This window comes from Rhineura floridana, chromosome 6 (genome assembly GCF_030035675.1).
Source record: "Rhineura floridana isolate rRhiFlo1 chromosome 6, rRhiFlo1.hap2, whole genome shotgun sequence".
In the NCBI taxonomy this organism is placed as follows: domain Eukaryota; kingdom Metazoa; phylum Chordata; class Lepidosauria; order Squamata; family Rhineuridae; genus Rhineura; species Rhineura floridana.
In genome coordinates this window covers 13,907,630-13,935,563 of record NC_084485.1, presented here as the reverse complement: position 1 = coordinate 13,935,563, position 27,934 = coordinate 13,907,630, and the positions used below count along the sequence as shown (strand labels likewise).

At 43.8% G+C, this 27,934-nt stretch overlaps 1 protein-coding gene across 1 annotated transcript in view; it reads left to right on the top strand.

Moving 5' to 3' along the window:
* The window catches only part of NTSR1 (neurotensin receptor 1), a 161,188-nt gene extending 134,737 nt beyond the window's left edge, over nucleotides 1–26,451 (top strand). The window contains exons 2-4 of the mRNA XM_061630259.1: nucleotides 2,632–2,833; nucleotides 24,099–24,189; nucleotides 25,657–26,451. Coding sequence (XP_061486243.1) covers nucleotides 2,632–2,833; nucleotides 24,099–24,189; nucleotides 25,657–25,906 — 543 coding nt within the window. The 3' untranslated portion in view covers nucleotides 25,907–26,451. The remainder of the gene's footprint in view (nucleotides 1–2,631; nucleotides 2,834–24,098; nucleotides 24,190–25,656) is intronic.
* The last annotated feature ends 1,483 nt before the right edge of the window (nucleotides 26,452–27,934 follow it).

Below are 27,934 nucleotides of genomic sequence, written 5' to 3'. Positions count from 1 at the left end.
ACAGCAACAAGACCCTCCGTGGCGCAGAGTGGTAAGCGGCAGTAACGCAGCCAAAGCTCTGCTCATGGCCGGAGTTTGATTCCAATGGAAGGAGGAAGTCGAATCTCCGGTAAAAGGGGTCGAGGTCCACTCAGCCTTCCATCCACCCGTGGTCAGTAAAATGAGTACCCGGCATATGCTGGGGGGTAAAAAAAGGCCGGGGACGGAACTGGCAATCCCACCCCATATATACGGTCTGCCTAGTAAACGTCGCAAGACGTCACCCTAAGAGTCGGAAACGACTCGCACTACAAGTGCAGGGACACCTTTACCTTTAACAACAGCAACACAAATAAAATAAACAAAAAGCAATAATTGAAACCCATATACAATAAATATGTAGAACAACGAAATACAGTTTATCAGACAGCCAATAACTGGATTATAAAACTCCTGTTCCTCTTAGTACAAAACCACAAATCATAAATAGTAGAATTGGAAGTGGCCTATAAGGCCATCAGGTTCAATCCCCTGCTCAGTGCAGGAATTCGACTTAGAGCATACCCAACAGCTGGCTGTCCAGCTGCCTCTTGAATGCCTCCAGTGTTGGAGAGCCCACCACCTCCTTAAGTAATTGGTTCCATTATCGTACTGCTCTAACAGTTAGGAAGCTTTTCCTGATGCTCAGTCAAAATCTGGCTTCCTGGCTTTCTGTAATTTGCAGATATTTCATGCTAGAGCATCCCCAAGGGTTGGCTGTCTGTCCTCTGCTTGAAAAACTCCAGAAGTGCTATATAAATGCTGGGTATTTATTACTATTAGATCCAAATCCCAAAAGAGTAACCATGGGGCAGAGCCTTCCAAATTTTAGGGAGGCAGCATAAGGTACGCCAGGGTAAATTATGCTGGTGTAATTTACCCCTATTCCAAACGCCATTCAGGAGCAGGGCTACCACCAGCTGAGCCAAACAAGCCTTTAAAGTAGAGTTTGACTTACACTATCCTTTTTGCCAGTGTAACTCCTGCTGGCTTGCCAGGTCATGTGACTGAGCAGAATGGAGCATGGAATAGGGGTAAGCCTCCTGCTGCTGCAGAAGGCCCCTTTTTCAGGACTTATCCCAACGTCATCTTAGCTGGCTGAGCTGGGATGGAGGATTTACGCCAGCATATCTCTGGCTGAGCTGGAATGAAGGACTTCAGCCAGCATAGCTCTGGCTGAGCCCAGGATCAGCTGGCTCAGCCAGAGATCCACTTATTCCAAACTCCACTCATCCTGGTGGATCTGCTCAAGGAGCAGTCCTAAGTATGGGAAGCCAGCATCATTTACATTGATTTAATTTATGCAAACCCCACTGAGGAGCAAGGCTACTGCCAGCTGAGTATGTCCATGTCTAGCAGAGGGAAAACAAGCCTGTAAAATAGAGTTTGACTTACACCACCCTTTTTGCCAGTGTAAGTTCCGCTGGGTTGCCAGATCTTGTGACTGAGATGAATGGATTAGGATCCAAAGTAAGTCCCCACCCACCTGCCTGCCCAGTCCTGCACCCACCACACCCCCAGAATGCCCCTTTTTGGGGACGTACGTCAACGTCAGCTGTGTCCCAGATGCGGCTGGGATGAGGAACATACATTGATGTATCTCTGGCTGAGCCAGGGTTGAGAAGATCTGCCAGATCCTAATTTGTTCATCCCAGCAGATCTTGGATTTAAATTGCTCCTTTAGTCTATTGCAGAGACACAGAGAGCCCTGTGATACTTTAAAAAAACTAACCGATTGTCATGGCATAGGGGCTTTCCTAGACAAAAACCTCCTTCACCAAAGGCAACTTTTTTCCTTTTCTTTCTTTCAAATATGGAAAATGGACAGAAATGCAGAGACACATAAAAGAATATTTACAATACAGGAAAAACTTTCATACAAGTCAAACGTCAAATTGCATTTTCTCCCTGGGAAGTCAATAAAAGGAAGCCTGTTAATCCAAAAAGTCTCAAAGCGCTATCTGCTGTCTCTTAAGCAAATAAATGCTGTGAACTTTGACATTTGTACCCGTCTCCATACTCTGATCAGTCATTTCTTAAAGGAGGGGGAAGATCACACCTTTTCTTTGTCATTTTTTCCTATTTGCAGTCAATGTTCATTATGCTTTTGAGTCAGATACACACACACACACACACATTGTGATTTGTGTTTGTAATGGCCATTGGCTACCAACAATACAACTTGACTGACTGACTCTTCTTTCGGAAGAAAGGATTGTTTTATTGCATATTTTCATTATGGATGTTTAGATTTTAATGCCATCTTGGGATTGTTTTATTGTGTGTTTTAATTATGGATGTTTAGATTTCAAAGCTTATATAACTGGATTGTATACCTGTAAACTGCTTAGAAGTCTATTTTGGCATTAAGGGGTGTGTTTTGTGTGTGTGTGTGTGTGTGTGTGTGTGTGTGTGTGTGTGTGTGTGTGTGTGTGTGTGTGTGTTAACAACAGCAACAATAAATGTTGTAGGCCCTGTTAAAATTAATATTCATTACACAATGCTCCTCCAATGTCAGTGTTTCCAACACCTTCAAAGGGAAGCAGAATTTCACTTTCAGTCTCCTATTTGGCTGCTCACAACCTTTGTCCCATCTCTTGCTTTCTCGTCCAGGTCAATGCTTTCATCGCCTTTGTTTTCCCAATGGCCGTCATCTCCGTTCTGAACACCATAATTGCCAACCAGCTCATCATCATGTTCAAGCAAGCTGCACAAGAAAACCAGGTGTGCACTATTGGAGGGCAGCAAACCATGCTCAGCATGTCCATGGAGCCTGGTCGTGTACAAGCCCTGAAGCATGGAGTTCGAGTCCTACGTAAGTACCTCTCTAGTTTTAAGCACTGTTCCCGCGTTCCTACATACCCTGATTGCCTTTTTTTTCCTAAGGTCTGGCACTTGAGACTTGAAAGTTAGCTGTTATAACCTCCTGAAAAGAAACTTCCAGAACACCTTTCTCACTGATGAAGTATTTTGGCCTCTGTTTGAATTATACTAGCAAAAAGCCTGTCATCAGAATGGGTGGGCTGCGTGTGGAGAGAAACTTTTGTGAAGATACTTCTCTTCTTTTTGGCTTGGGGGAAGTTGGGGTGTGTGTTAGAAGTACAACTATAGGGATCATTCAGTTAGTAACCCAAGGGTTAATTCTACTTGACAGTCAGACAACCAAGGGGGGAGGTGTTGCCTAGCAACCAGTCAGAATGGCATGATCCTTGGTGAGGTAACTTGTACTGCAATTGGCTGTATAGATCTGAGAGAGTTTTCTTCTGTGTGCTTCATTGTTGTACATCTTCTTGCTGTGAACAAGGTCTGAACTACTAAGAAAGACACAACCTCTCTGTTTATTTCTCCTCATATTGTGTTCTGTTTTTGTTCAGTTTACTCAATAAAGTTTCTCAGCAGTCTCATGTTGGCTCCAACTGTATTGGCGCTCAGAGGGGGAAAGAATGTGTTTCAACTGCCTCTCACTAAATGGGACATCTCTGGTTTGAATGTGGGTCTCATTCACATCTGCAGTTTGACAAAAGTTTTATAATGTTGGTTTTGCTTTGTGGTCATAATGCTTCAGCCCTTCTGTGAATGGCCTCCATTTTGCTCCTTCATGATACATGCATGATACATGATACATGCTTGTTATGAAACATGATGGCTGAAATTTCCAGTGCTTTCCCAGAATACATCATACTGAGTCCCAGGCAAGGGCAAATGATTCACTCTTGCTTATGCTCTCTATGATCCAGGATAACTGCCCTAGTGCACATCACCCTTTCAGCTACTGCTGAGGTTTCGGTGTGAATTAGTCATTAATTATCACTGAAAAAAATCTGTTATCACATCTGACATTTCTTTTAAAGCAGTTCATCTGTAAGTGAACAAAAATATTTTCACAGAGCTAGATGAATCCTAGCTAAATGAGTTTCCAAAGCAAATTCTGAAAAGGAAAAAAAACCCCTAAACTGCTATTTTATTAGGTTTTACAATATATAAAATACAGATTTCTGCCACATCTTCAACATAGTATTTAATTACCGCAATACAATTCGCCTCCATTTTTACAGTTGAATATACTGCAGCTGTCAACTGTCTCGTCAGTCAATATTATTATTGTTAAATCTAACATTTTAGCCTGTTCATCACCTCTGGAGAGTTAAAGATTCCCCCACCCCCATCCCTTAACCCTAGATACCCACCACTTTCTCATTCTTAATGTTGGAAGAGGATCCATTGCTGCAAAATAACTTTCCTCTTAGGTAGGAGTGGGAAGACTTCAGACTTGCGCTTCAGTGGTGCGTGGCAGATGGTGCTGCACTCACCAGGATGGGTATGGGGGAGGGTTAAGGCAGTGGTGAGAAGCTCCAGGCTGGCAGCCCCACAGGTAAGCACACACCTGTGGAGCCACCCTCACCAACCCAAAGGTCTCCTGACCTCACTACCACCTCTCTCCAGCAGATACCTGCCCAAGCAGCTGCAGTCGCACCACCACAGGGAGGGCACTGTGACAGCAACTCAGATGCTCCTCATGAGTAGAACCAGGTTCTCCTCACCCTCCACATTCTGGAACTGACCAAACAGTAATTTTTTACATAATTTCCCCTGTCCGCGTTCTGTTAACTCCAGTTGGAGTAGGAAGGTAGATTCTAGCCCTGTCCATCTATACTGCCACCCTGCCCCACCCCACCCCACTACTGGGCTTGTGGGGTTTACTTTGGTTTATACCAAAACCCCAAGATCTATACTGTTAGAAGAAGTACAAATAATAAAGGAAGGAAGGAAGGAAATACCCCAAAAAGGACTTAGTACTGTATGTTCAATATAGCTATAGAAAATAGAGTGACACTTAAAATGGTATAGGAGAGAGAAGCAGTGGAGCTCTCTTTTTAGAGGGAATGGTTGGAACCCTGAGCAGGAGCATTCCTTTTAGGATAGTAGTTCCCAAACTTTTTTCCTCCCCTGACCACTTGAAAATTGCTGATGGTCTTTGTGGACGACTTCATGATTTTTCTGCCTGTTGTAGCAATTGCAATGCATTTTGCTAGATGCATTGCATAGAACTCAAATTGTAATACAGTAAAATACAACAGAAGAAATAAAAGAAGCAATGAAATGCAATTAAAATCAGGAGGAATGTTTGATGCAGGCATGCCACAGATCATCTGAAGAAAGCTCACAGACCACCGTTTGGGAACCCCAATTTTAGGACATTTGTAAATGCAACATTTGTAAAGGTATATTCTTAAAAAGAGCTTTAGATCTGGTATTTTCACTGATTTCGAATAGGCTGGGTTCAAGTTTCCAGGTCACTTTAACTGAGGAAAATTTGAAATGCAAATATAAGGAAACGAGATGCAAATTTGAAAAACAGCGTAGTTGATTACATGAATTTCCAAACTAGGAAATTCTCCTATACCCACCCACACACCCTTTGTATTCAACTAGGAAAAGAGGTTTCCCTTCCTCACATCTATTGAAAAAGGCTTGGGTCCCCATATAGCTAACTTAGTTGTGACTAAGCCCCATTTGAAGATTAGACAAATTAGACAAATTCATGGAGGACAGGGCTATCAATGGCTACTAGCCGTGATGGCTGTGCTGTGCCACCCTGGTCAGAGGCAGCATGCTTCTGAAAACCAGTTGCCGGAAGCCTCAGGAGGGGAGAGTGTTCTTGCACTCGGGTCCTGCTTGCGGGCTTCCCCCAGGCACCTGGTTGGCCACTGTGAGAACAGGATGCTGGACTAGATGGGCCACTGGCCTGATCCAGCAGGCTCTTCTTATGTTCTTATGTTCTTATGAAAGTAATGGGACTAAAAGCTTGCGCTCATTTCGGTGGGACCTGGGCTGCAGTTCCTTGCCAGCTTCTTTGTGTTTTGTGCGAAAGGCCAACTGAATAAAATAGGAACCACTTCCCAGTAACCATGCATAGACTCATGCTGCAAATCATTAATGCCTAATTTAGCTTGATCAGAATCCTAGAATCTCACACACATTATTTTAAAATGTTCACTCTAATATTGCCATAACCACACAGGATAAGGGGAGGGGTTCCCCCATAGCTGTATATATTATTTCAAGTAAAGGCCCATTTGAAAGTTTCAGGGGAACATTGCTGCCTGGAGGATAATGCAACTCTTTCTTATTCCTCTTGTCATATACAAGGGAGGGTCAATCAATCTAAACTCTGTTATGAATGGTGGGCTATTACAGGAGCAAATTACAACACTCCTTCTTCCCAAAAAATCAATGCACACGTGTAATGCTGTACAGAATCCACTGACGGAGCAATGCATTCTGAAATAAATTTATTGTTCAGCCCTGTTGGCAAAAGACAACTAAGGTGAATTCATTTATTAAGTAGTCTCATGACTCTGTCTGACAACTCACTCCTGAACTAGTTATCCAGAGAAAATGGGGATGTTATGAGAAATGCAGAAAATATCGATTATATCTGTTATTGGGAATGAAAATCACATATTCACACCTTTGGATACATGTTCTATAGCAACAGGTTTTCAGTTGGTTAGTACAGATGTACACGAGAGAGAGAGGATGGTGTGGTAGTGTTGTACACCAGCCTTTCCCAATCTTTCGGTCCCCAGATGTTGCTGGACAGCAGCATCAATCAGCCCAGCCAGCATGGCCATTGGTCAGGAATTATGGGAACTGCAGTCTAGTAGTGTCAGGGCTGGCTCCAAAGGGCGGCCAGGTGGGGCCCTAGCCAAGGGCCCCTGGGGCTACAGGGGCCCCTAAGGGGCCCTTCCATTCCCCTGACACGATTCATGGCAGGATTGCTGCCGTGGATTGTACCCCGAGAGCTCTGGAGCCCCCGCCATTCCCTTGCTTCAACCTACTTCTCTCGGCTGTTGTGCGGTCAAGATCCAGCAGTCCAGTGTGATTCTTTTACTGAGATGGGGTATGGGGCCTTGTGGGACCCAGAGGAGAGCACCCTGCAACCATGGGGACAGATGAATGAGCCTTACCTCTGGCCATATCCACAGTACACATTCAAAACAATAACATAGCTTCCCCTAAAGAATTCTGGGAACTGTAGTTTGTTAAGAGTGCTAAGAGTTGTTAGGAGACTCCTGTTCCCCTCACTGACCTACAATTCCCAGAATTCTCTGGGAAGAGTGACTGACTGATAAACCACTCCGGGAACTGCCTGTCTATGAGAGGAATAGGGGTCTCCAAACAGCTCTCAGCAGTCTTAACAAACTATAGTTCCCAGAGTTTTTTTTTGGGGGGGGAGCCATGACTGCTTGTATCATGGTGCTTTAAATGTATAGTGCAGGTGGGGCCTCTGAGTGCAAAAAGTAAAGCTCAAGAATGATTTTAAACTTTAAAGGATGAAATTGATTGATTGATTGATTGATTGAAACTTTATTTTTACCCCGCCCTTTTTCCAAACTGGAACTCAGGGCGGCTTACAAATAAAACTATATGTAGTTAAAAACATAGAAAAACATACAATTAAAATACAATTAAACTATGCACAACCTTAAAACCTTAAAAGGCACTTAAAAATCTAAAAACAATTTAAAATAATACAAATAATAATATAAAACAATAAAACAAGCCTTGTAAAGCCCAATCCTAAACACTTAAACACAATCTCCGGCAGCAGGCCAATTAACTAGGTTCGTACTTTTTTACTTTTTTTCCCCAGACTAATTAGGCAGATCGGATTCCAAAGAATTTATTGGCTTGTGCCAATTTGGGAACTGAGCCCATCTGCCTATTCATTAAACAGATTTGCCTGCCTAGGATTGTAGTCCTTCTGCTCAGCTGCCAATACCTCCCAAGTGGGGAAGTTCAAAGAGCTCCCCAGGGATGCTGTCGGCTTTCGAAGAGCTTCTGAGCAGCTCTTCCTGCCTTGAAGATGATACAGGTGTTTCTGTGCGAGCCCCAGAGAATAAGGCTATAGATCGCTGTTGGCTATTTTGTTCATTTACACGCTGATAACCTACAGCACCATCAATATGCATCAGGCTCTACAGAGCTCTGCAAGCAAAGAGAGGCAGGTCTCTGCCTGCAAGGAGCTTACAGTGTAAGTTACAGCAGTGGGAACAGAGTGAAAAGAAGAAAAAGGAGGGAAAGGGGCAAGGGTAGGAATGGGTGATTATGAACAAATGCAGTCACGTGCTTTGTTGCAGATGGTATGAAGATTAAGAGGCTAAATGAAACCCTCCTCAGACAATGGGAGGAGTGAGGAGGAGGTGGAGGCACTCAGAGAGGAAGTTCCAAGGGCAGGAGAAACACCTTTCCTGTTTATCTAGCACCACTAGTGCCACCACTGAAGGTTGCCCAGTTGGTGGTGACCCCATTTGTGGAATTTCTTCCTTACTGAAGTGCATCACTCACTCACTCTATCATTATTAACTTCTGGAGCTATTAAAATGTTCCTTTTCATCCAGGCATTTGATGGTTGAAAGACCTGTCTCTGCCCACCCTGAAATTATTTGTTTTGAGAGCTGCCGTTTGCTTTTATGAGATTTAAGCTGTTCTTAGAGGATTGTTTTTCACTGTTTCTAGAAGTTCAAATTGTAGTGTTTTAGTAGTGCTATGGCTCCTTTGGAGAAAGGGTGAGATATAAATTTAACAAATGAATAAATGAAACTCTCAGCCATGAACAGGGCCAACACCAGGTGTGACTGGGCCCTTGGGCGCCAGCCTGCCCCAGGCCCTCTGCTCCCAGCCCCCCCTCCAGAGTGTGCAGGACTGCTCCACCTACCTCTTCTCTCTTTCTGTGAATGCCCTGCACATTGGGCATGCAGGTCGCTGCCATCAGCCAAGATGGCAGCAGAGGCTTCTCTAAGGGGCTTATACCCCCGACACCATCTTCGTTGACGGCACTTATATAAGCTACACTGTGTGCACACACATGCCTGCCATCAATCAAGATGGCAGTAGGGACATCAGCCCCTTAGAGAAGCCTCTGTAGCAGTCTTGGTTGATGGCAGCTGCGCACACAGCATGCAGGGCATTCACAAAAAGGGAGGAGAGGTAGGTGGAGTGGGCAGGTGCCACGGGTCCGCAGTCTGTAGGGGTGGGGGCTGGGAGCTCCATCTCTGTGATCTGTGGCAGAGTTGGGAGTTGACCCTGCCAAGGATCATGGAAGGGGAGCACTGCCCCCACACCCTAAGGAGGTGCCCTTCGGGGGCCACTCTGGGGTGCAGGGGCCCTCTGCCAGGGCCTGACCTGTCTGCCCTTTGGTGCTGGCCCTAGCCATGAAGATGGCTTGTTTAAAGGGTTGAGGCAGGGATGTGGAACCTTTTCCAACCTGTGGGCCGCACTCCCCTCTTGAGAACCTTCCAAGAGCTGCACGCCAGTGATGGGCAGGGCTGGATGCTAAAAAGTGGGCAGAACAAGAAGTGTAAAATTTATCTTCCTACAGTAGGCTAGTTTGAACACCTGCAGCTCTTTAGCTTCCATCCAGATAAGCAAGAGGTATCATCAGAACTCAAAGACACAATCCAGCCAGAATGGGGTGTGAAGCAGGGTCAGTGTGGGGTGTGGTCTGCATCGGACAGGGCAGACAGGGAGGCCACATTCAGCCCCAGAGTTAGACAAATTGATGGAGGAGAGGTCTAACGACAGCAGTTGGCATAACTGAGCCTCCATGTGCAGAAAGAGTATATCTATGAATACTAAACGCTGGATGCAAATGATGGGGGAGGAGTATTGCCAATATGACCTGCTTCCCAAAGGCACTTGGCTGGGTACTCTTAGAAACAGATGCCTTGTCTTATTCTTTACCTCCAGCAACTGTCATTCAGTGGTACACTGCCTCTAAACATGGATGTTCCATTTACCTATTGTGACTAATAGCCATTGATATGGATCTGTTCTCCATGAATCTGTCATGTTATTAGGGAAGAAGGACTGGCAGCAAGAAAAAACTAATTTGTGTCACTAATGCAATTGTTGCCACTATTCAGGGTTGCCAGGTGCTCATTCCCTGAAGTGCCTGCACCTGGATGCCAGGTACAAACAGGTGACATAGGTGCATGCCTGAATGAGTGCTAGGATAGCCTCCTTTCACCACCTTTCATACCCCTCCTGAAAATGGCCAAATATGTGCCGGGGGCACATTTTGCAGGGCAGGGATGAAAATGTTGTGAGATACACACCACTGTTGCAGATCAGTCCTATTTAGTAACTGTGTCTCCAGTCCTTTCTGTTAGTTACTTCCATTTTGTTAAATCGTTGTGTTCTTTTGGAGGGGGGATGTTTGTAGGCCAGATTACTGTGATCCCCAGCAGCCTTTGCTTGGACACCTCCAATTAGGGATATGGGACAAATATCCCTGGATATAAACTATATCGGAAGGACAGAGAAGGACGTATTGGTGGCGGAGTCGCTCTATACGTGAAAGAAGGCATTGAATCCAGCAAGCTCGAAACCCCAAAAGAGGCAGACTCCTCCACAGAATCGTTGTGGGTAGTGATACCGTGCCCCAGGAGGGACTTAATACTGGGAACGATCTATCGTCCCCCTGATCAAAATGCTCAGGGAGACCTTGAGATGAGATATGAAATTGAGGAAGCATCCAAACTAGGAAATGTGGCAGTAATGGGTGACTTCAACTACCCGGACATAGACTGGCTGCATATGTGTTCCAGTCATGACAAAGAAGCAAAGTTTCTAGATATTCTAAATGACTATTCCCTAGATCAGTTGGTCATGGAACCGACCAGAGGGACGGCAACCCTGGACTTAATCCTCAGTGGGGACCGGGACCTGGTGCGAGATGTAAGTGTTGTTGAACCGATTGGGAGCAGTGACCACAGTGCTATTAAATTAAACATACATGTAACTGGCCAATTGCCAAGAAAATCCAACACGGTCACATTTGACTTCAAAAGAGGAAACTTCACAAAAATGAGGGGATTGGTAAAAAGAAAGCTGAAAAACAAAGTCCAGAGGGTCACATCACTCGAAAATGCTTGGAAGTTGTTTAAAAACACTATATTAGAAGCTCAACTGGAGTGCATACCGCAGATCAGAAAAGGTACCGCCAGGGCCAAGAAGATGCCAGCATGGTTAACGAGCAAAGTCAAGGAAGCTCTTAGAGGCAAAAAGTCTTCCTTCAGAAAATGGAAGTCTTGTCCGAATGAAGAAAATAAAAAAGAACACAAACTCTGGCAAAAGAAATGCAAGAAGACAATAAGGGATGCTAAAAAAGAATTTGAGGAGCACATTGCTAAGAACATAAAAACCAACAACAAAAAATTCTATAAATACATTCAAAGCAGGAGACCATCTAGGGAGACAATTGGACCCTTGGATGATAAGGGAGTCAAAGGTGTACTCAAGAACGATAAGGAGATTGCAGAGAAGCTAAATGAATTCTTTGCATCTGTCTTCACAGTGGAAGATATAGGGCAGATCCCTGAACCTGAACTAACATTTGCAGGAAGGGATTCTGAGGAACTGAGACAAATAGTGGTAACGAGAGAGGAAGTTCTAAGCTTAATGGACAATATAAAAACTGACAAATCACCGGGCCCGGATGGCATCCACCCGAGAGTTCTCAAAGAACTGAAATGTGAAATTGCTGATCTGCTAACTAAAATATGTAACTTGTCCCTCAGGTCCTCCTCCGTGCCTGAGGACTGGAAAGTGGCAAATGTAACGCCAATCTTCAAAAAGGGATCCAGAGGGGATCCCAGAAATTACAGGCCAGTTAGCTTAACTTCTGTCCCTGGAAAACTGGTAGAAAGTATTATTAAAGCTAGATTAACTAAGCACATAGAAGAACAAGCCTTGCTGAAGCAGAGCCAGCATGGCTTCTGCAAGGGAAAGTCCTGTCTCAGTAACCTATTAGAATTCTTTGAGAGTGTCAACAAGCATATAGATAGAGGTGATCCAGTGGACATAGTGTACTTAGACTTTCAAAAAGCGTTTGACAAGGTACCTCACCAAAGGCTTCTGAGGAAGCTTAGCAGTCATGGAATAAGAGGAGAGGTCCTCTTGTGGATAAGGAATTGGTTAAGAAGCAGAAAGCAGAGAGTAGGAATAAACGGACAGTTCTCCCAATGGAGGGCTGTAGAAAGTGGAGTCCCTCAAGGATCGGTATTGGGACCTGTACTTTTCAACTTGTTCATTAATGACCTAGAATTAGGAGTGAGCAGTGAAGTGGCCAAGTTTGCTGACGACACTAAATTGTTCAGGGTTGTTAAAACAAAAAGGGATTGCGAAGAGCTCCAAAAAGACCTCTCCAAACTGAGTGAATGGGCGGAAAAATGGCAAATGCAATTCAATATAAACAAGTGTAAAATTATGCATATTGGAGCAAAAAATCTTAATTTCACATATACGCACATGGGGTCTGAACTGGCGGTGACCGACCAGGAGAGAGACCTCGGGGTTGTAGTGGACAGCACGATGAAAATGTCGACCCAGTGTGCGGCAGCTGTGAAAAAGGCAAATTCCATGCTAGCAATAATTAGGAAAGGTATTGAAAATAAAACAGCCGATATCATAATGCCGTTGTATAAATCTATGGTGTGGCCGCATTTGGAATACTGTGTACAGTTCTGGTCGCCTCATCTCAAAAAGGATATTATAGAGTTGGAAAAGGTTCAGAAGAGGGCAACCAGAATGATCAAGGGGATGGAGCGACTCCCTTACGGGGAAAGGTTGCAGCATTTGGGGCTTTTTAGTTTAGAGAAAAGGCGGGTCAGAGGAGACATGATAGAAGTGTATAAAATTATGCATGGCATTGAGAAAGTGGATAGAGAAAAGTTCTTCTCCCTCTCTCATAATACTAGAACTCGTGGACATTCAAAGAAGCTGAATGTTGGAAGATTCAGGACAGACAAAAGGAAGTACTTCTTTACTCAGCGCATAGTTAAACTATGGAATTTGCTCCCACAAGATGCAGTAATGGCCACTAGCTTGGATGGCTTTAAAAGAAGATTAGACAAATTCATGGAGGACAGGGCTATCAATGGCTACTAGCCATGATGGCTGTGCTCTGCCACCCTAGTCAGAGGCAGCATGCTTCTGAAAACCAGTTGCTGGAAGCCTCAGGAGGGGAGAGTGTTCTTGCACTCGGGTCCTGCTTGCGGGCTTCCCCCAGGCACCTGGTTGGCCACTGTGAGAACAGGATGCTGGACTAGATGGGCCACTGGCCTGATCCAGCAGGCTCTTCTTATGTTCTTATGTTCTTAAATTCAATTCAGTTCCCATTTACAGGCGAATCTACCTCAGCTGCACTTTCCAAAACAAAACATGGACCAAATTATAGCCATTCTTTGACATTTGGACTTCTCTGAATTTTGCAGTGTAGTTCTCCAGCCAAATCATGTGTACAAAATGCATATTCTGGGGTAAAGGTAAAGGTGTACATAAAACACTTTATATATTACTGAAAATCACATACACACATGCATTTTGCTTTGGGAAAATGTGTATATTAAGCTAAAGACAACTTTTGGATTACTTCAAGGTTCAGTGGTGGTTTTTCTTAGTATATATTTTAAGAGCATTTGTAGTAGGGAGTTCTATGCCACCACAAAATAACTCTTACAATCTTATCAATTCACTAATAGGCGAAAAACCTTGCGGTTTAAGAATGTACCTATAGCCCACAGATATTTATATCCAACTTTAAACAGCAGGGAAATTGGGCAGCTATAGTGAATGTGCCAGAGGAGCAGGAGACCTGACCTCTTCTCTGAAATATTGGACTGCCCTACAAATTTGTCAAAATGCAAACGCAATTTGGGTTGGACTTTCACAGTCCAATCCACTCCCTGTGTAGCTTGGAAGAATTTGGTAACATATGCCTCTGAGCATATGGTGAGTGGTGCCAACACCTGCCATCTCCAAAGTTCGAGAATTACACTTTTGTATGTTTGCTGGGGTTCTTCTTACTTTGCTTCTTTCCTGTGTTACTATTGTTTCTACAGAGAATCTAATCTAGAAAATTTTATTTCCCTCATTATTCACCCTAGAAATCTGTCAAATTTATTTTTATTAATTTCAAAGCCTTTTTATTGGTCAGTATCATATGATGATGAAGACAGCCTTTGTGTTTCAAACTGGAGGTTATGCTCTATTTCTATTTTGAGCGCATTAACAGTTGAATCTGAAACTGCAGTTTGATGTAAAATCAGGCTGATTAAAATATGTTGCTACTTAAGCAATGATTCTAGCTGTTGGAAAAAACAAATTTGGCTATCTGAGATGCATGTTTTCAGCCTGCTATGTTTAAACCACTCCACTTAAGAAAAGGTGGGCATGGTCAATTAAAAACATAGAGCACATCTAGAATTTTGTTAGAATATATTTCACCTTCCACTCTTGTGCAAACTGAGACACTCCAGATGTCTACTGGAGACTATTCTGCAAACAGTGAGTGTGATTATTCCACAATTGTTTTTGGAATCTTTTAGTGTATATTTTGTAAAGTGTTGCTGTGTTTCACATATTCACAGAAACAGAAGCAAAAGAAAATGATTTACTATAGGAAACTTCACTATAATTGCAAAGTAAATCAAACATATTTAAAATGACTATCTGAATTATATTAACTGTATCTTAATATTGTTGCTTCCTCCCTGCTAAAACAAGATCAGCACAGCACATGTCTTGCTTCTATTATTTGGGCTGATTGCTGGTGTTCTCTGCTTTTTAATCCAGGAGGTAAGAAATGGGATCCTGTGCCAGTTTGCTGAGAATGGATTGATCATTTGCATGCTTACTGAGTTCAGTGGGATTTACTCCCATGCAATTGTGCTTAGGATAGGTAAAACTGACCATGGGGGAGGGGGAGGGGAGAGGAGAGGGAAGGAGAAAGGGAGGGGAGAGGGCAGCAGAAGAAGGGGATTGGAAGGGGAGGGGCAAAGGAAGGGGGAGGGAAGGGGCAAAAAGGAGGTGATGGGAGGAAGGAGGAGGGAAGGGCAGGTTTGATTATTTGCATGCTTATTGAGTTCAATGGGATTTACTCCCATGCAATCATGCTTAAGATAGGTAAAACTGACCATGGGGAGGAGGAGGGGGAGGGGAAGGAGGGAATTGGAAGGGGATGGGGAAGGGAAGAGGGAGGGAAGGGGCAAGAATGAGGGGATAGGAGAGAGGAGAAGAAAGGATGGGTTTGATCATTTACATACTTTTTGAGTTCAGTGGGATTTATTTCTGTGCAATCATGTTTAGGATAGGTGAAACTGATCTGGGGAGGGGCAGGGAGGGGTGGGAGAGGGGAAGAGATTGGGTGGGTGGGCACAGGGCAGAGGGGAAGCCCCTTTTCTTTCCAAAAGGAAAACATTTTGAGCAGTATCATTGCTTTTCAGGGTTTCCCCTACATTTTTATTCTACAGCAGGCACATGTAGCCTCCCCCCCCCAAATTTAAACCAAAGCTGTCCCTGGCGGCATCCACACCAGGCCTTTATTTCACTTTAGACAGTCCTGGCTTCTCCCAAAGAATCCTGGGAAGTGTAGTTAGTGAAGGGTGCTGAGGGTTGCTAGGAGACGCCCTGTTCCCTTCACAGACCTTTAATCAGAAAGGCTGACTATTAAACCACTTTGGCCGCTGGAGCTCTGTCAGGGGAATAGGAGTCTCCTCTCAGCACCCTTCACAAGGGTTGGGCTGTGTGGGTTGGGGGATAGCTTCTACTTTGTTGTTTAGTTTTATTGCTTGTTTTTTGATGTTTATATACTTTTATATTTGATGTTTATATGCCTTTATTTTGTACGTCGCTCAGAGCGGCTGGGTTTCCAGCCAGATGGGCGACTAATAAATCGAATAAAATAAATAAAAATAAATAAAATAAACAGATACTCCTTTGGAGCAAAGGTCCCTGTACCTTTGGCATGCTTACCCAATACACAGGCCCCTGAATTGCTTCTAAACACTAGTCATCCTATGTGTGGCATCAGCCCTGACCAAGATATAGTTGATTTAAATAATTCATTGCATAGTCTGGAATAGAGAGATGAGGTTGGGGGTTTTTTGCTCTTAAAACTTTGCATAACTGCTTCCACTGATCAAGGCTAGGTATCCTATGCAAAGGCCTTTTCAGAGCCTTTATGTTGTGGATATAAGGGACAGTCCTCCAGGAAGCTCTTTCGTACAAGAACCACTGAAATGGATGGCAACTGGGCAATAATATGGCTTTGATGCAGTTTGCATAGTATGGTCCATCAGGCTGTATCCAAGGAGACCAAATCTCTCACCCTCACCATCACCCCCTCTTTTTCCTTCTGCAAATTTATCCCAGGAACATCTAATTACATGTCTAACTCGCTTTTAAAAACTAACAGCAGAGTGATTGCACTAAATATTATAAAATTACCATAAATATGTTACTAAATGGTTATTCATTTTCTGAGTCATGGCAGCTAATGTGATAGATATAGATTCTGACAGAGAAGTTCTATATCAGAGGCCACAAACAAGCACTCACATCTCTCCCAAGTCTTTCCAGTTCCTTCCTATGGAGTTTTTTGCAATTTTTTAAAAAATGATAAGCTTGCATCAGGTCAGATATTACAGTTCCATAATTTCTGGATCCTGGTCCAAAACTTCTAGCAGCTGTTAAAAATTATGCTTTGCTTTACATTAAGGAATCAATTTAATTGTCAGTTCTTACATGGACATTCATGATATATTCATGGAATGTCCACATTTTTGTGAATTCCCTTGATATTTTCACCCTTCACTGCCAAGCCACCTTAATTATGGCACCTACCCTTTGGAATCCCCTCCCCTTAAATATTAGACAGGCACCGGCTCTGTTGTCTTTTCACTGCCTACTGAAGTCCTTCCTCTTTCAACAAGCCTTTTGAGTAGAGAGCTTATTCCAGAAAATGCACACAACTCCATGATACAATGTGGCCATAAGCCAAAAATGCATTCACAAATAAACATTCAGGGCCTTTAGGTGAAGTAAACTGTTGAGAATATTAAAGTAGTCTCAGAACAAGCAAAGCTGACAGATGGTTTTTCCATGGAAGCCTGCTATTTAAGTCTGTAAAATTGGGAGTAATTTTTTTTGCAGGTTTTGCATTTCACTAGCTACATCAGAACAGTTTCTTGGGCTTCCATTTCATATGGAACTAATGCAGCCCATGCACCATTGCGGCCAGTCATTTATTATTTATTCGTTAAATGTATATCTCGCCCTTCCTCCCAGAAGGAGCCCAGTGGCCAACCAGATGGCTATGGGAAGCCCACAAGCAGGACCTGAATGCAACAGCAGTCTTACCACTTGTGATTTCCGGCAACTGGTAAGCAGAGGTATACTGCCTCCAACAGTGGAGGGAGAACACAGCCATTTTGTCTTGTAGCCATTGACAGTTATCTTGAGGGCTCTGTACCAGATTCGGTTGAGGCCCAAGGCTAAGCCAAATCAGGCCTATTTGGAGGGTGTGGGTGCAAACTTGCAAGGGGCTTTCCTGTGGGAAAACTGCTTGTGAAGCAGCACCTTATAGAAATGATACAATGCCCCCCCTACCCATCCCAGCTGTATGTTTAATTAGGATTTTATTACAATAATTAAACATTAGCCCCACCCCAAAAGTTATTTTGGGACTGGCTCTGAGGTTAGGCGGTTGGTCCCCTGGCTGGCCTGATGCTCCCCCAGAATTTTCATTCATTATACCTATTCCCACTCATTTTCTTTTCTCGTTGCTTTCAATGGGAGGCCCATCTTCAGCTTGGGTGTTATCTGATCTAATGGCATAATTTTTGGTGCATTGAATCTGCACTAATTCAGATAGATTGGGGAAGGGGTTCTGGTTTATATTCAATTTAAAACAGCACACAATCAATGCTATCTGAACTAAATAAAGCTAGACTGTTCTAGAGGGATGAATAAAAGCTAAACGATTTTTCACACAGAACTCTTCTGTTTGATTTCCCATTTTTATAGCTCAAAATAAAGGAGTTCATTCATTCCCTTTTTTCCCCTTCACTTGAAAAATGTTTATACCCTTAATATACAGTATTGTTCAAAGCATTTGACATATAGCTTGCTGCAGTCCTTCCATCAAGCCTGGAAGGTAGGGGAGTGTGTATCATTATTTACATACAGGCTAAGCTGAAAGAGAGTTGTTTTAGTAAAGCCAACTACTGCATTTATGGGAGAAATAAAATTTGAACTGGGGACTTGATGATTCATTGCACAGCCTTTTTGCTAGATGAGGAAGATTAAACTAAATGAATTCCCTGTGTTGCCAGGTCAATTTGGATTGCAGAACTTTTTGTTTTAGTTTTGGGGGGTTTTCGGGGGGGGGAATAAAGAGATGCTGCATAGCAGGAGGCCCTCATTGCTTGGCTCTGAAAAATGCACCCAGGACTTAACCAAAAGCTGGGAGCTTGTGTCTGATTCATCCAGCCAAGCCCAATATATTGCAGAAGTCATTCAAACAGCTCGTTGTCTCGAGATGAGAAGGTTGCTCCCAAAGCACAACCAAATTAAAAGATCACATTCTGAAATGGATTTGTCTGCTCATCGGAAATAGACTCAGTCTTCACCCGTGTCACACAATAAAGGTTTCCCAACGAATGATCCAATCTTCTTTTTCAACAAAGCAGATGGGTTTCTGTGTGTTTTTCTTTTTTCCTGGCATGGATTGAACTCCTGATTAACGGGTGACCCCCCCAGGCATGAAGTGCCATCAGAAGCAGAGAAACCGGTGATGCTAAAAAAAATCAGAATCAGATAGATTGACAGTGAAATGATACTCAGTTGTTCCATTTATTGGGATCATATATACAGTAGCTAAAGCAACCAGGTGTAATAGGAGTACAGTAGGGCCCCGCTTCTCTGCATTCCACTTCTCGGTGTTCCGCTAATATGGAGGTTTTCAATTACAGTAGGGCCCCACTCATACGGAGCTTGTTCCGCTTTTTCGGCATTTTCCAGCATGACGAACTCCGAGAAGGGCATCGGGCACCATTTTATTGTCGGTGTTCCACTTTATGGCAATTTTCACTTTACGGCGGGGGTCTGGAACCTAACCCGCTGGATGAGTGGGGCCCTACTGTGGTTGCCTAGCATTGTACCTTCGGATATGGGGAGGAAGGGTGGGATGATGATAACAACAACAATAACAACAACAGCAACAACAAACTTAGCTGCTGAGTGCCAACAGGATTGTAGCCTAAATAGGACCACTGGCAAACAAGAGAGAGGCGTCCACTTGCAGGAACCCCATAATCTGCAGAAGCACATTTTTGTTCAGGAAATAAACGTAAAGGGGCAAAAAAAAAAATCCAAGACAGACAATGGTGGGGTGAGGGATAAAATGGAGTATCCTGGAAAAGGGCATGGCTGGCTGGCATCTTAAAGAGGAGATCCCCATGCTGCAACATTTTGTTGCAGGTTCCACTTGTTCCTTCTCACAGTGATCTCAGATGGTTGAGTGCCTTTCAGTTTGGAAGCAAAATGGGGACCTCCCAAAATAAGGTGATGGTTTCTACACCCAGAGAGAAAAGAATGTAAGTTGGTAAACTGAAAGAAAAGCAGGGGGAGGGGGACAATAAAAAAAACCGCAGCTGACCTGAGCATTTCTGAATGGTCATTTTATATGTTGTTATACGCTACAGCTCATCACTGATTCCTATTCAAGGTGCCTGCTATTGCAGAACACGCTGTAGAGCAGGGATGAGAAACTGTGGACCCTCCAAGTGTTCTTGGACTCCAAATCCCATCAGCCCCAGCCTGCATGGCCAATTGTCAGAGGTGATGAGAGTCCAGCAACATCTGGAGGGCCACAGGCAGAGCTTGGAAAAGTTACTTTTTTGAACTATAACTCCCATAAGCCTCAACCAGCATGGCCACTGGATTGGGCTGATGGGAGTTGTAGTTCAAAAAAGTAACTTTTCCAAGCTCTGGCCACAGGTACCGCATCCCTGCTTCAGAGTAAGGTGCTTGTTATTATGCACAGCAATTGCTCATTCTTATTCCCTATTCCCCTATTATTCAGATACAAGCATTTGCTCATTGTTCCTGCTTCCAAGCATTGCAGCAGGCATTGCTTATCCCAGGAGCGGACAGCCTCCGGCCTGCAGGTCCAATTTAGCCCACGAGGCCATTCCTTACAAACTGTGACAACCTGCCTCGCACCTGATGTTATCTGTGATGTCAGGTGTGAGCCAGGTACCCACATGGCTATAATTGGGAACTCAATCTGAGTTCCCGACTGCTCTTTTTCTGGAGCAATCACACTCCAACCGCCACGGGAGAGGTGCGGGTTAGGGAGAGGGTGTGGAGCCTGGGGAGAGTTCCAAGGGCCAGACAGAGATGTCTGCATGTCTGCGTTTAGCCCCCAGGCCTGAGGTCCCCCCCCATCCCACCCTTAGCCATGCCCCTGATCCTCAGCCTAATGCATGCAGCCAACAAGTAAGGGGGGGAAAGATGGACAGAATGGGAGAGAGAGACAGACAGAAGAGGGTGCCCTGCTCTGTTCCAAACTTCTTCTGGTTGTGGCCCAAAGCCCACCCCTGGCTCCAGGTCCACCCCTTGCAAACTCCGTGTTCATGTGTACGAGCCCTCTGATGTAATAATCTGAAAAGCAGTCCTATTTTTCCATGTAGAACTTATGCTGTAGAAATGGTGGCCATGCCAGCACCAGCCTGCCATGGGTCCCTGCCTCCCCTCTGTGTGTGCATGCAAGTGTGCACACTTAAGTACGCCCTGGTAGCACCACCTCATGTAGCAGCATGCCTGCCTGCCATCACCTAAAATGGCAGCATGCATGCTGACACACTGATGTGTGAGGTGAAGTGACCAGGCGTGTTTAAGCACCTGCTGCCTGCACAATCATATATGGGTAGGGTTGCCATATTGCCCGGATAGCCAGGTTTTACCCGGATTCTATGCATGCCACCCGGCGCCCGGCTAGCCCCTTAGGTGGCCCGGATTCTCAGCATTAATTAAAAAAAAATTAAGTTTCTAGGTGGTCCGGTTCTCGAGATATACATAAAAACGTCAGCCACCCCCCTCGACTGTTAAATCTTTCTTTAAACAGTACTGTACTATAGCACTTTGTAGCTTTAACCCCGCCCGTTCAGCATTGCAGCCAATCAGGGATTGTGTTTCAGTTTCATTGACCTCAGGCAGTGTCTAGAAAACAAAATGGTGGTTTCACCCCCACCCACCCTGTTTATCTGAAAATCTCATAAATTGGGTAAGTATATACATTTCAGTTTTTTTTCCTCTTGTGTGCAGGAGTCAGAGCTTGGGCAGTGTTTTGAAAACCTTCCCAATACTTGCTTTTTGTAAAAGCAATGCTAATCCCATATGCCCAAAGTAAATCCCATTTAATTCAATAGGACTTACTTCGAGTAGACATGTTATGTATGTGCTGAAAATCAATGGGACTTTGGAGTGAATGTAAAAAAGAATTATGTTTGTGTTCTAACTCTTTCTGTTTCCAGTCCAATTTTAAAGCAAGTACGCAGGGCTTACTTAGGTATTACAGTTTTTATTCTGTAGGAAAGTAATACTGATTTTTTTAAAACTAATACTGATTTTTCTGCAATGACCAACTGGTTTGACAATAAACTATTATATGGGCTGTATGTATTTATACATCTGCTGTGTGTGCGTGTGTGTGTATGGAGTCTTTCCAACACCCCTGTGAGGTAGGGTTGGAAACCAATGCAGCTCCCAACAAGAAATAAAGCCATTTAAAATCCAATGACCATAAAACAAGTATAAACAGTTGCAAAACAGCGTAAAGTGGCATGATTCGGAATTTTGGGTTGTGTGAATGAAGTTGCTTATCACTTGAGGTTGCAGTTCTGTCCCTGTTTGAGTAAGCCCCACTGAATACGCTGGGACTTGCTTCTGAATAAATAAACTTAGGATTGCACTATAAATATCTTTACAGTTTGTGTAAATAATAAATATATTTGATAGTCATGCTTATATACATATTTCTTCATTTATCATATTTTTGGTTTTTGGTTAGGAATCCAGACTGGTTGTGAGATGCTTAGTTTTTTGCCTTACTCATAGGAATCTTCTTGTGGTTGGTATGGTATTACATTTAGGAAAGTGTTACTTACTGCCTTCTGTGTTTTTTTTTCCTATTTGCATTTCACTTATCTTTAACCTCACTCCGTTACAGCCATAGAAGCAACAGCAGCATATGCAAGATAATTAACTCCCATTAGTGATAAGAACAAGAATTTATAATTATTATTTCAATTAAAACAAGAGGCTTATCAATACTTTGAAGAGGACCAGATATTTATTTTCTTTCCGAGCCCAGGACTGGGTCTTTCATGATGCCTGTGAAGCAGGAGAGTAGTCGATAAGACAGACATCCTGGCATTGGTAATCTAATTAGCAAGGTATGTGTGGGGTTGGTGCACACTTCCAGGCCCAGTTTCATTTTGAGTATGGAGGGGGAGCCTGTGTAGATGTGGTTGAGAAATTTTGAGTTAAGCAAAGCTCTGCTTTTATAAAACCTAAGAAACATACAGATACTTTGAATGTCTGAGTGCCTGCACCAGTGGAATACTGGAGGAACTTGTAAAACTTGCTGCAACAGTATTTAGAACTGAGCATGTGGTGTGAAAGACTCCTTTTCCTAACATTTTGGCTTGTTTTTCTCCACTCACCACATCTCTGAAATATATCGTATATGTAATGGTTAACCGTGCTGCTGCCCTGACTTACTTTATGTTTGTTGCTATTTTGTGTTTTTATTATGTTTTTATATTGATTGTGTATTTTTATTGTTTTTATTATATTTGTAAGCTGTGCTGAGCTCTGTTTTTAACAGCAAAAGGGCAGGATATAAATTCTCTTAATCAATCAATAAATACTCCCTAGTGTTGGAAACTAGAGTCTAGGCATTTAAGGCTGAAAATGTTGCTTAAAAAAAAAAGATTTCTCACATCTTTCCCCAGTTTTTGGTGGTAATTCCTAGGCACAAAAACAAAACAACTGGACAATCCAAATATTAATATGCAAATATTTGCATAATATGCAAATTAACCTGCTCGGATTTGTGGAACTGGAATATGGCAACCCTATATATGGGTGATGTCAGCTGGGACAGCAGAGCTCCTGCTCTGCAGTCCACACCACTGTCCGGTTACGGCCCACAACCCGATGCTGTCAGGGATCGTGGAGTGGAAGCTCCACCCTTCTAGCTGCAGGGGTCCTCAGCTAGCAGTAAGGGCCCTCAGCCAGCTGCAAGGCCCTTGGTCGGTGCCCAATCTGACCACTGTGATTCCCCTGTTATGTTTGTATAATATTTATGGTAAGTGCTGGTTTTGTAGGTTAAATATGGTTAGCTGGGAAGGGGGAGTACATGTGATGGAACGTTAAGAATGCTGTGTTGTGATTGGCTGAGCGTCTGGGTGGTTGAATGTATATATGGGAGAATGACAGTTGGTCAGGGAGTTCAGTTCTGGTTTGGGGTTTGAAGAGGGCGAGGGGTGGTTGTGTATTTAGATGGGTATTGAGGCAGGTTTAGGAAAAGTATATGAAGTAAGAGAAACTATAATATATTGAAGATCATTTATATGTAACCACATGCATGACAACTGACTTCAAAGTAATCTTGTTTATTCCCAGTGTTATTTAATAAATCTGTTTGGTTAAGCAACACGCCTGATCCTTGGCTGGGTTCATACAGAGGAGGAGGGTGGGCAAAGCAAAAACCACAGCTGGAACCAGTATCTATGGTGGCAGCGGTGAATGGTTAGTGTATCAGCAGCAGGTCAACCCAGGGCTGTAGCCTTTAAAGACAGAAAGATACAGGGGGGTTGTGGCCTGAAAGTGTACCTAGACACTTAATAGCAATCTGTAAAAGGAGGAGACTAAAGCAAAGTCTCAGGGCAGCATTGCTTTACAGTGTCAGGTAGTGATGCCTAGTGGTGGGATCATGAGAGATCTGTGCCGGGGCCAGCACAAGAGAGGAGATCTGACAACCACCCACTGGAGCTGGGCCTGATTGTGGCAGACATTTAGTTGAGCCAGCTTTTACTCCCTGGTTGTGGGATGTCGATGCTGGTTAACGTAGCACAGAACACAAATCACCAACTTCCCTTGCAATGCCACAAGAGCACAGACCACCAACTAGAGAGACTAACTGGGTTTTTTCCCCTCCGTTGCAGGAGCTGTTGTGATTGCCTTTGTGGTCTGCTGGCTTCCGTATCATGTGCGGCGACTTATGTATTGCTATGTACCAGAAAATCAGTGGTCAGAGTGAGTAACTTGATCCTGTACATGATACTAAATGTTTTAATGCAAATCATGGTGGCCAGCAGCCCAGCTTCCTTTGCCCCTCCCCTAACAGCTGGCTGCTGACCTGTTAGGAGAAGACATGAACTAGAAGGGAAAAACTGCCGTCCTGCTCGGTATACTACCTGAATAATGCCTCAGTTCCCCCCTTTCCCCCCCTTCTCCTTCATAGGAAGGAGATCTACTGATCCAGACCACTCTAATTGCATCTCCAGTCAATGACCTTGAGTCAGGCTCGGAAGGTTTCATAGCCCTCAAATCCATTGGAGTCAAAGAGGAATTTCCTAAAGGAAAGCCAAGTTGCCAGATGCTGAATCTCAGACCGGAAGCATGAGCATGGATGGCTTCATCCGCCACCCCAGGCTATTTGCTCTCTAGGGTTTGGTCCTTATTGGAGCAGGCAAAGGCTACAACCTGAGGCCAGTCAGAAGGACCACAGTTCATGACTCCAAGCCAGAACTTTCTCCCTTGAAATTCCCTGAAATTTCACTTGACGAACAGCTCTCTGTCATTAGATCCTGTTTGGGGTTATAACCACTCAGCTGTGCTTTGTTTATCAGAACGCAGCAAGGGCCAGGCTCAAAGCATTTGGATTCTTGGATGGTGGGAGATGGTCATCAGTCTAAGTGGTCTATAAGCAGATATGTGGTCCAATGTAGGCTAGAGATAGAGGAGTGATTCAGTTCAATTTGCATTTAAAGCTGAACTATCAAATCTGCACTTTCCAAAACAATATGAGGACCGAAACACAGCCATCCTTCAAAATCCACGCTTATCTGAATTTTGTGATGCAGTTCTCCAACCAAACCATGTTTACAAAAATGTCTGTAGGGGCATGTGTGCATTACAACACATAGGTTATTGAAACTAATATACAAAAACATTAGGAGAAATTGCTTGCAAAAATGTGTGATCAGTCAAAACTGCATGCAAAGATGTGTTTATTAGGAGAACTTTGCAATGAAATGCTGAAGAATGAGGATTTTTTAAAAAAAAAAACCAATTGCTACAGAAATGTGGAGGACTGAATTTAAGACTGGACAAAATGAGAAACTGAGAGAACTGAAACTGACAGATCCTTCCATCCCTAATGTAAGCAGGGGCCAGGTCAGGTCCTAGAGCAGCAAACAAGGATCAGAGGGGCCAGAGATGGGGGGGGGATTTGGTTTGGTTCACCTTTTAATGCGATCCTAACTCATTTGCATTTCCCTAAACAAGATGTGAAGCCCTTCTGCCCTACCAATCCTGATGGGAACCAGCCATCGCTAGTTCTGTTCCCCCCGTCTGCTATACTACCGACTGCTACATACATTTCCTTTACAATTCGGGGTTGTGTCAACAGCTGTCAAACTGGGTTTTTGATGCACAGTTCAGTGATCTGTATTTTTTTTCCCTTGCTCATTTTTTCCTCCTTTTCTTCTCCCCCATTAGCTTCCTTTTTGATTTCTACCACTACTTCTACATGCTGACAAATATCCTCTTCTATGTCAGTTCAGCCATCAACCCAGTCTTGTACAACCTGGTCTCTGCCAACTTCCGCCAAATCTTCCTCTCGACACTCATGTTTGTGTGCCTGCCCTGGAGGAAGAAGAAGAAGAGGACCAAGTTCAACAGGAAGTCCAACAGTGTCTCCAGCAACCATACTTTCTCCAGCCAAGTCACCAGAGAAACCACATATTGAGACTTAGGCACTGCCAAGGAAGGAAAGAACAAGAGTCTCGATTCAAGACAGAATCAGAAGTTGTGAAGAGGGCTGTACTGCTTTTCTACATGGCCTCCAAATTCACCATAGCATGAATGTGTTTAGCTGGTTGTCATACATTGGAATGAGTAGGCATCTGCTCTACAGATTAACATTGGGGTTGTGTTAATACATTGGCCTCTGCCTCTTGTAAGTAATGTCTCCATGTCTTGTGATTTTGATCTAGCATAGAAGTTACCTGTGATGTCATCCAGGAAGCATAACATTTATAAAGTCAGTGTTGGCCAAGCTTGAATGCCTCTTATGCTGCAATCCATCCATTTCTCAGTTTGGAAGTGCCCGGGAGGGAGTAATATTGCAAAAGGTCGAAAGCTATCTCTCCTAATGATCTTGAGATGATATAGAGACTGTGTAATTATTGTGGTTGGGGTTTGGAGTTGGTTTGTTTTGTTTTTTTAGTGAAAATGGATTGTTCTTTTTAGGATGGGAAAAGGGAATTAATCCCAGAGGTCTTTAAAGAAAGAGGGATGTAAATTGTTCAATAAAGAAGGGCATGCAATACTCAGGGAAAGAGGTTATTATTGTATTTTTGGATCTAGGTCTGAATAGGTTCCACAATGAGTGTTTGCGAGAACCAGTTAGGCTCCCTTTCATTTGATAAGGGGAGAGTGGGATGCCTTGGGAAGGTCATGGTGCCATCCTGGGTTCAGCTTTGAACAGTATTTCAATTTGTCTGGCCTGGGAAACAGTTGCTTTCTCCATTTTGTATGTGTCTGGAATAGCAGGACCACATTCCTCAGTCAAAGCCTCTAGTCAGTGCTGCAATGTATAAGCACTGGTACACAGAATGCCAATGTTGTTGGCCAAGACAAGGGTGCCTACTGAGCAAAACAATACCTGCTAAGAGCGAGCAAGAGAGCAAGAGAACTTGTATCTTTTGTGCACTGCTGAAATTTACTTAGGATGGAGGAGACACAATCAGTTTTGATTACTGGTCAATGTGGCTGCTGTGTCTACAACTGTGTAACACTTGTGTCGTGCCAATCATATGCTTGGTGCTATACAGGTAAAGGCTCTGTTCAGAGAGCTTACAGCCTACCATGGATGATGAAAAAGGGCAAGGGGATGGGTCATAGCTCAGTGGTAGATCATCGGCCTTGCATGCAATAGGCCCCAGGTTCAATCTCCAACATCTCTGGTAGGTCTGGGAGAGCCCCATGAGTCTGAAACTCTGGAGAGCCACTGTATTGTAGGCAATATTGAAATAGATGGACATAAGAACATAGAGTCTTCTGGATTAGGCCAACGGCCCATCTAGTCCAGCATCCTGTTCTCATAGTGGCCAACCAGTTGCCCATGGGAAGCCCGCAAGCAGGACCTGAGTGCAAAGAGCACTCCCCGCAAGGGCCTGACTCAGTATAAAGTAGCTTCCTATGTTCCTGGGTTAAGAAATTGTAAGTCAGTAGCAGTACTGGAGGTAGTGATCAAATAGCAGTGGAGGGGCAGGAAAGACTTGAATCTGGATGAGATATTAAAAGGAGGGTGCTCCCCATTTCCCCCCCTCACAAACTATATACAGGAATACCCCGCTATATGGACCTTCACTTTACGGACACTCGCGAGTACAGACATATTTACAGTAGCACCATTCCCGTTTACGTACGCTCGCTTCGCAAGAACGGACACTTAACGGCATGACGCCATCGCCCGATCAGTTTCCAACTACAAACTTTTTCTTAAAATAAGGCCTACTGTGTTTATTTTAGTTATAAATGTGTTATTTACATCAGTTATAGCCGTATATGACGATTGCAGTGCAGCATATGCATCGATAAGTGAAAAAAGGTAGTGCTTCACTTTAAGTACATTTTCGGTTTACGTACTCACTCTGAACCCATTGCATATGTTAATGCGGGGTATTCCTGTAGTAAGTTGGGATGAGAGATGGTGGCCAGCCTAAGCCAGCCTTCCCCAACCTGGTGCCCACCCCCGATGTTTTGGAATCTG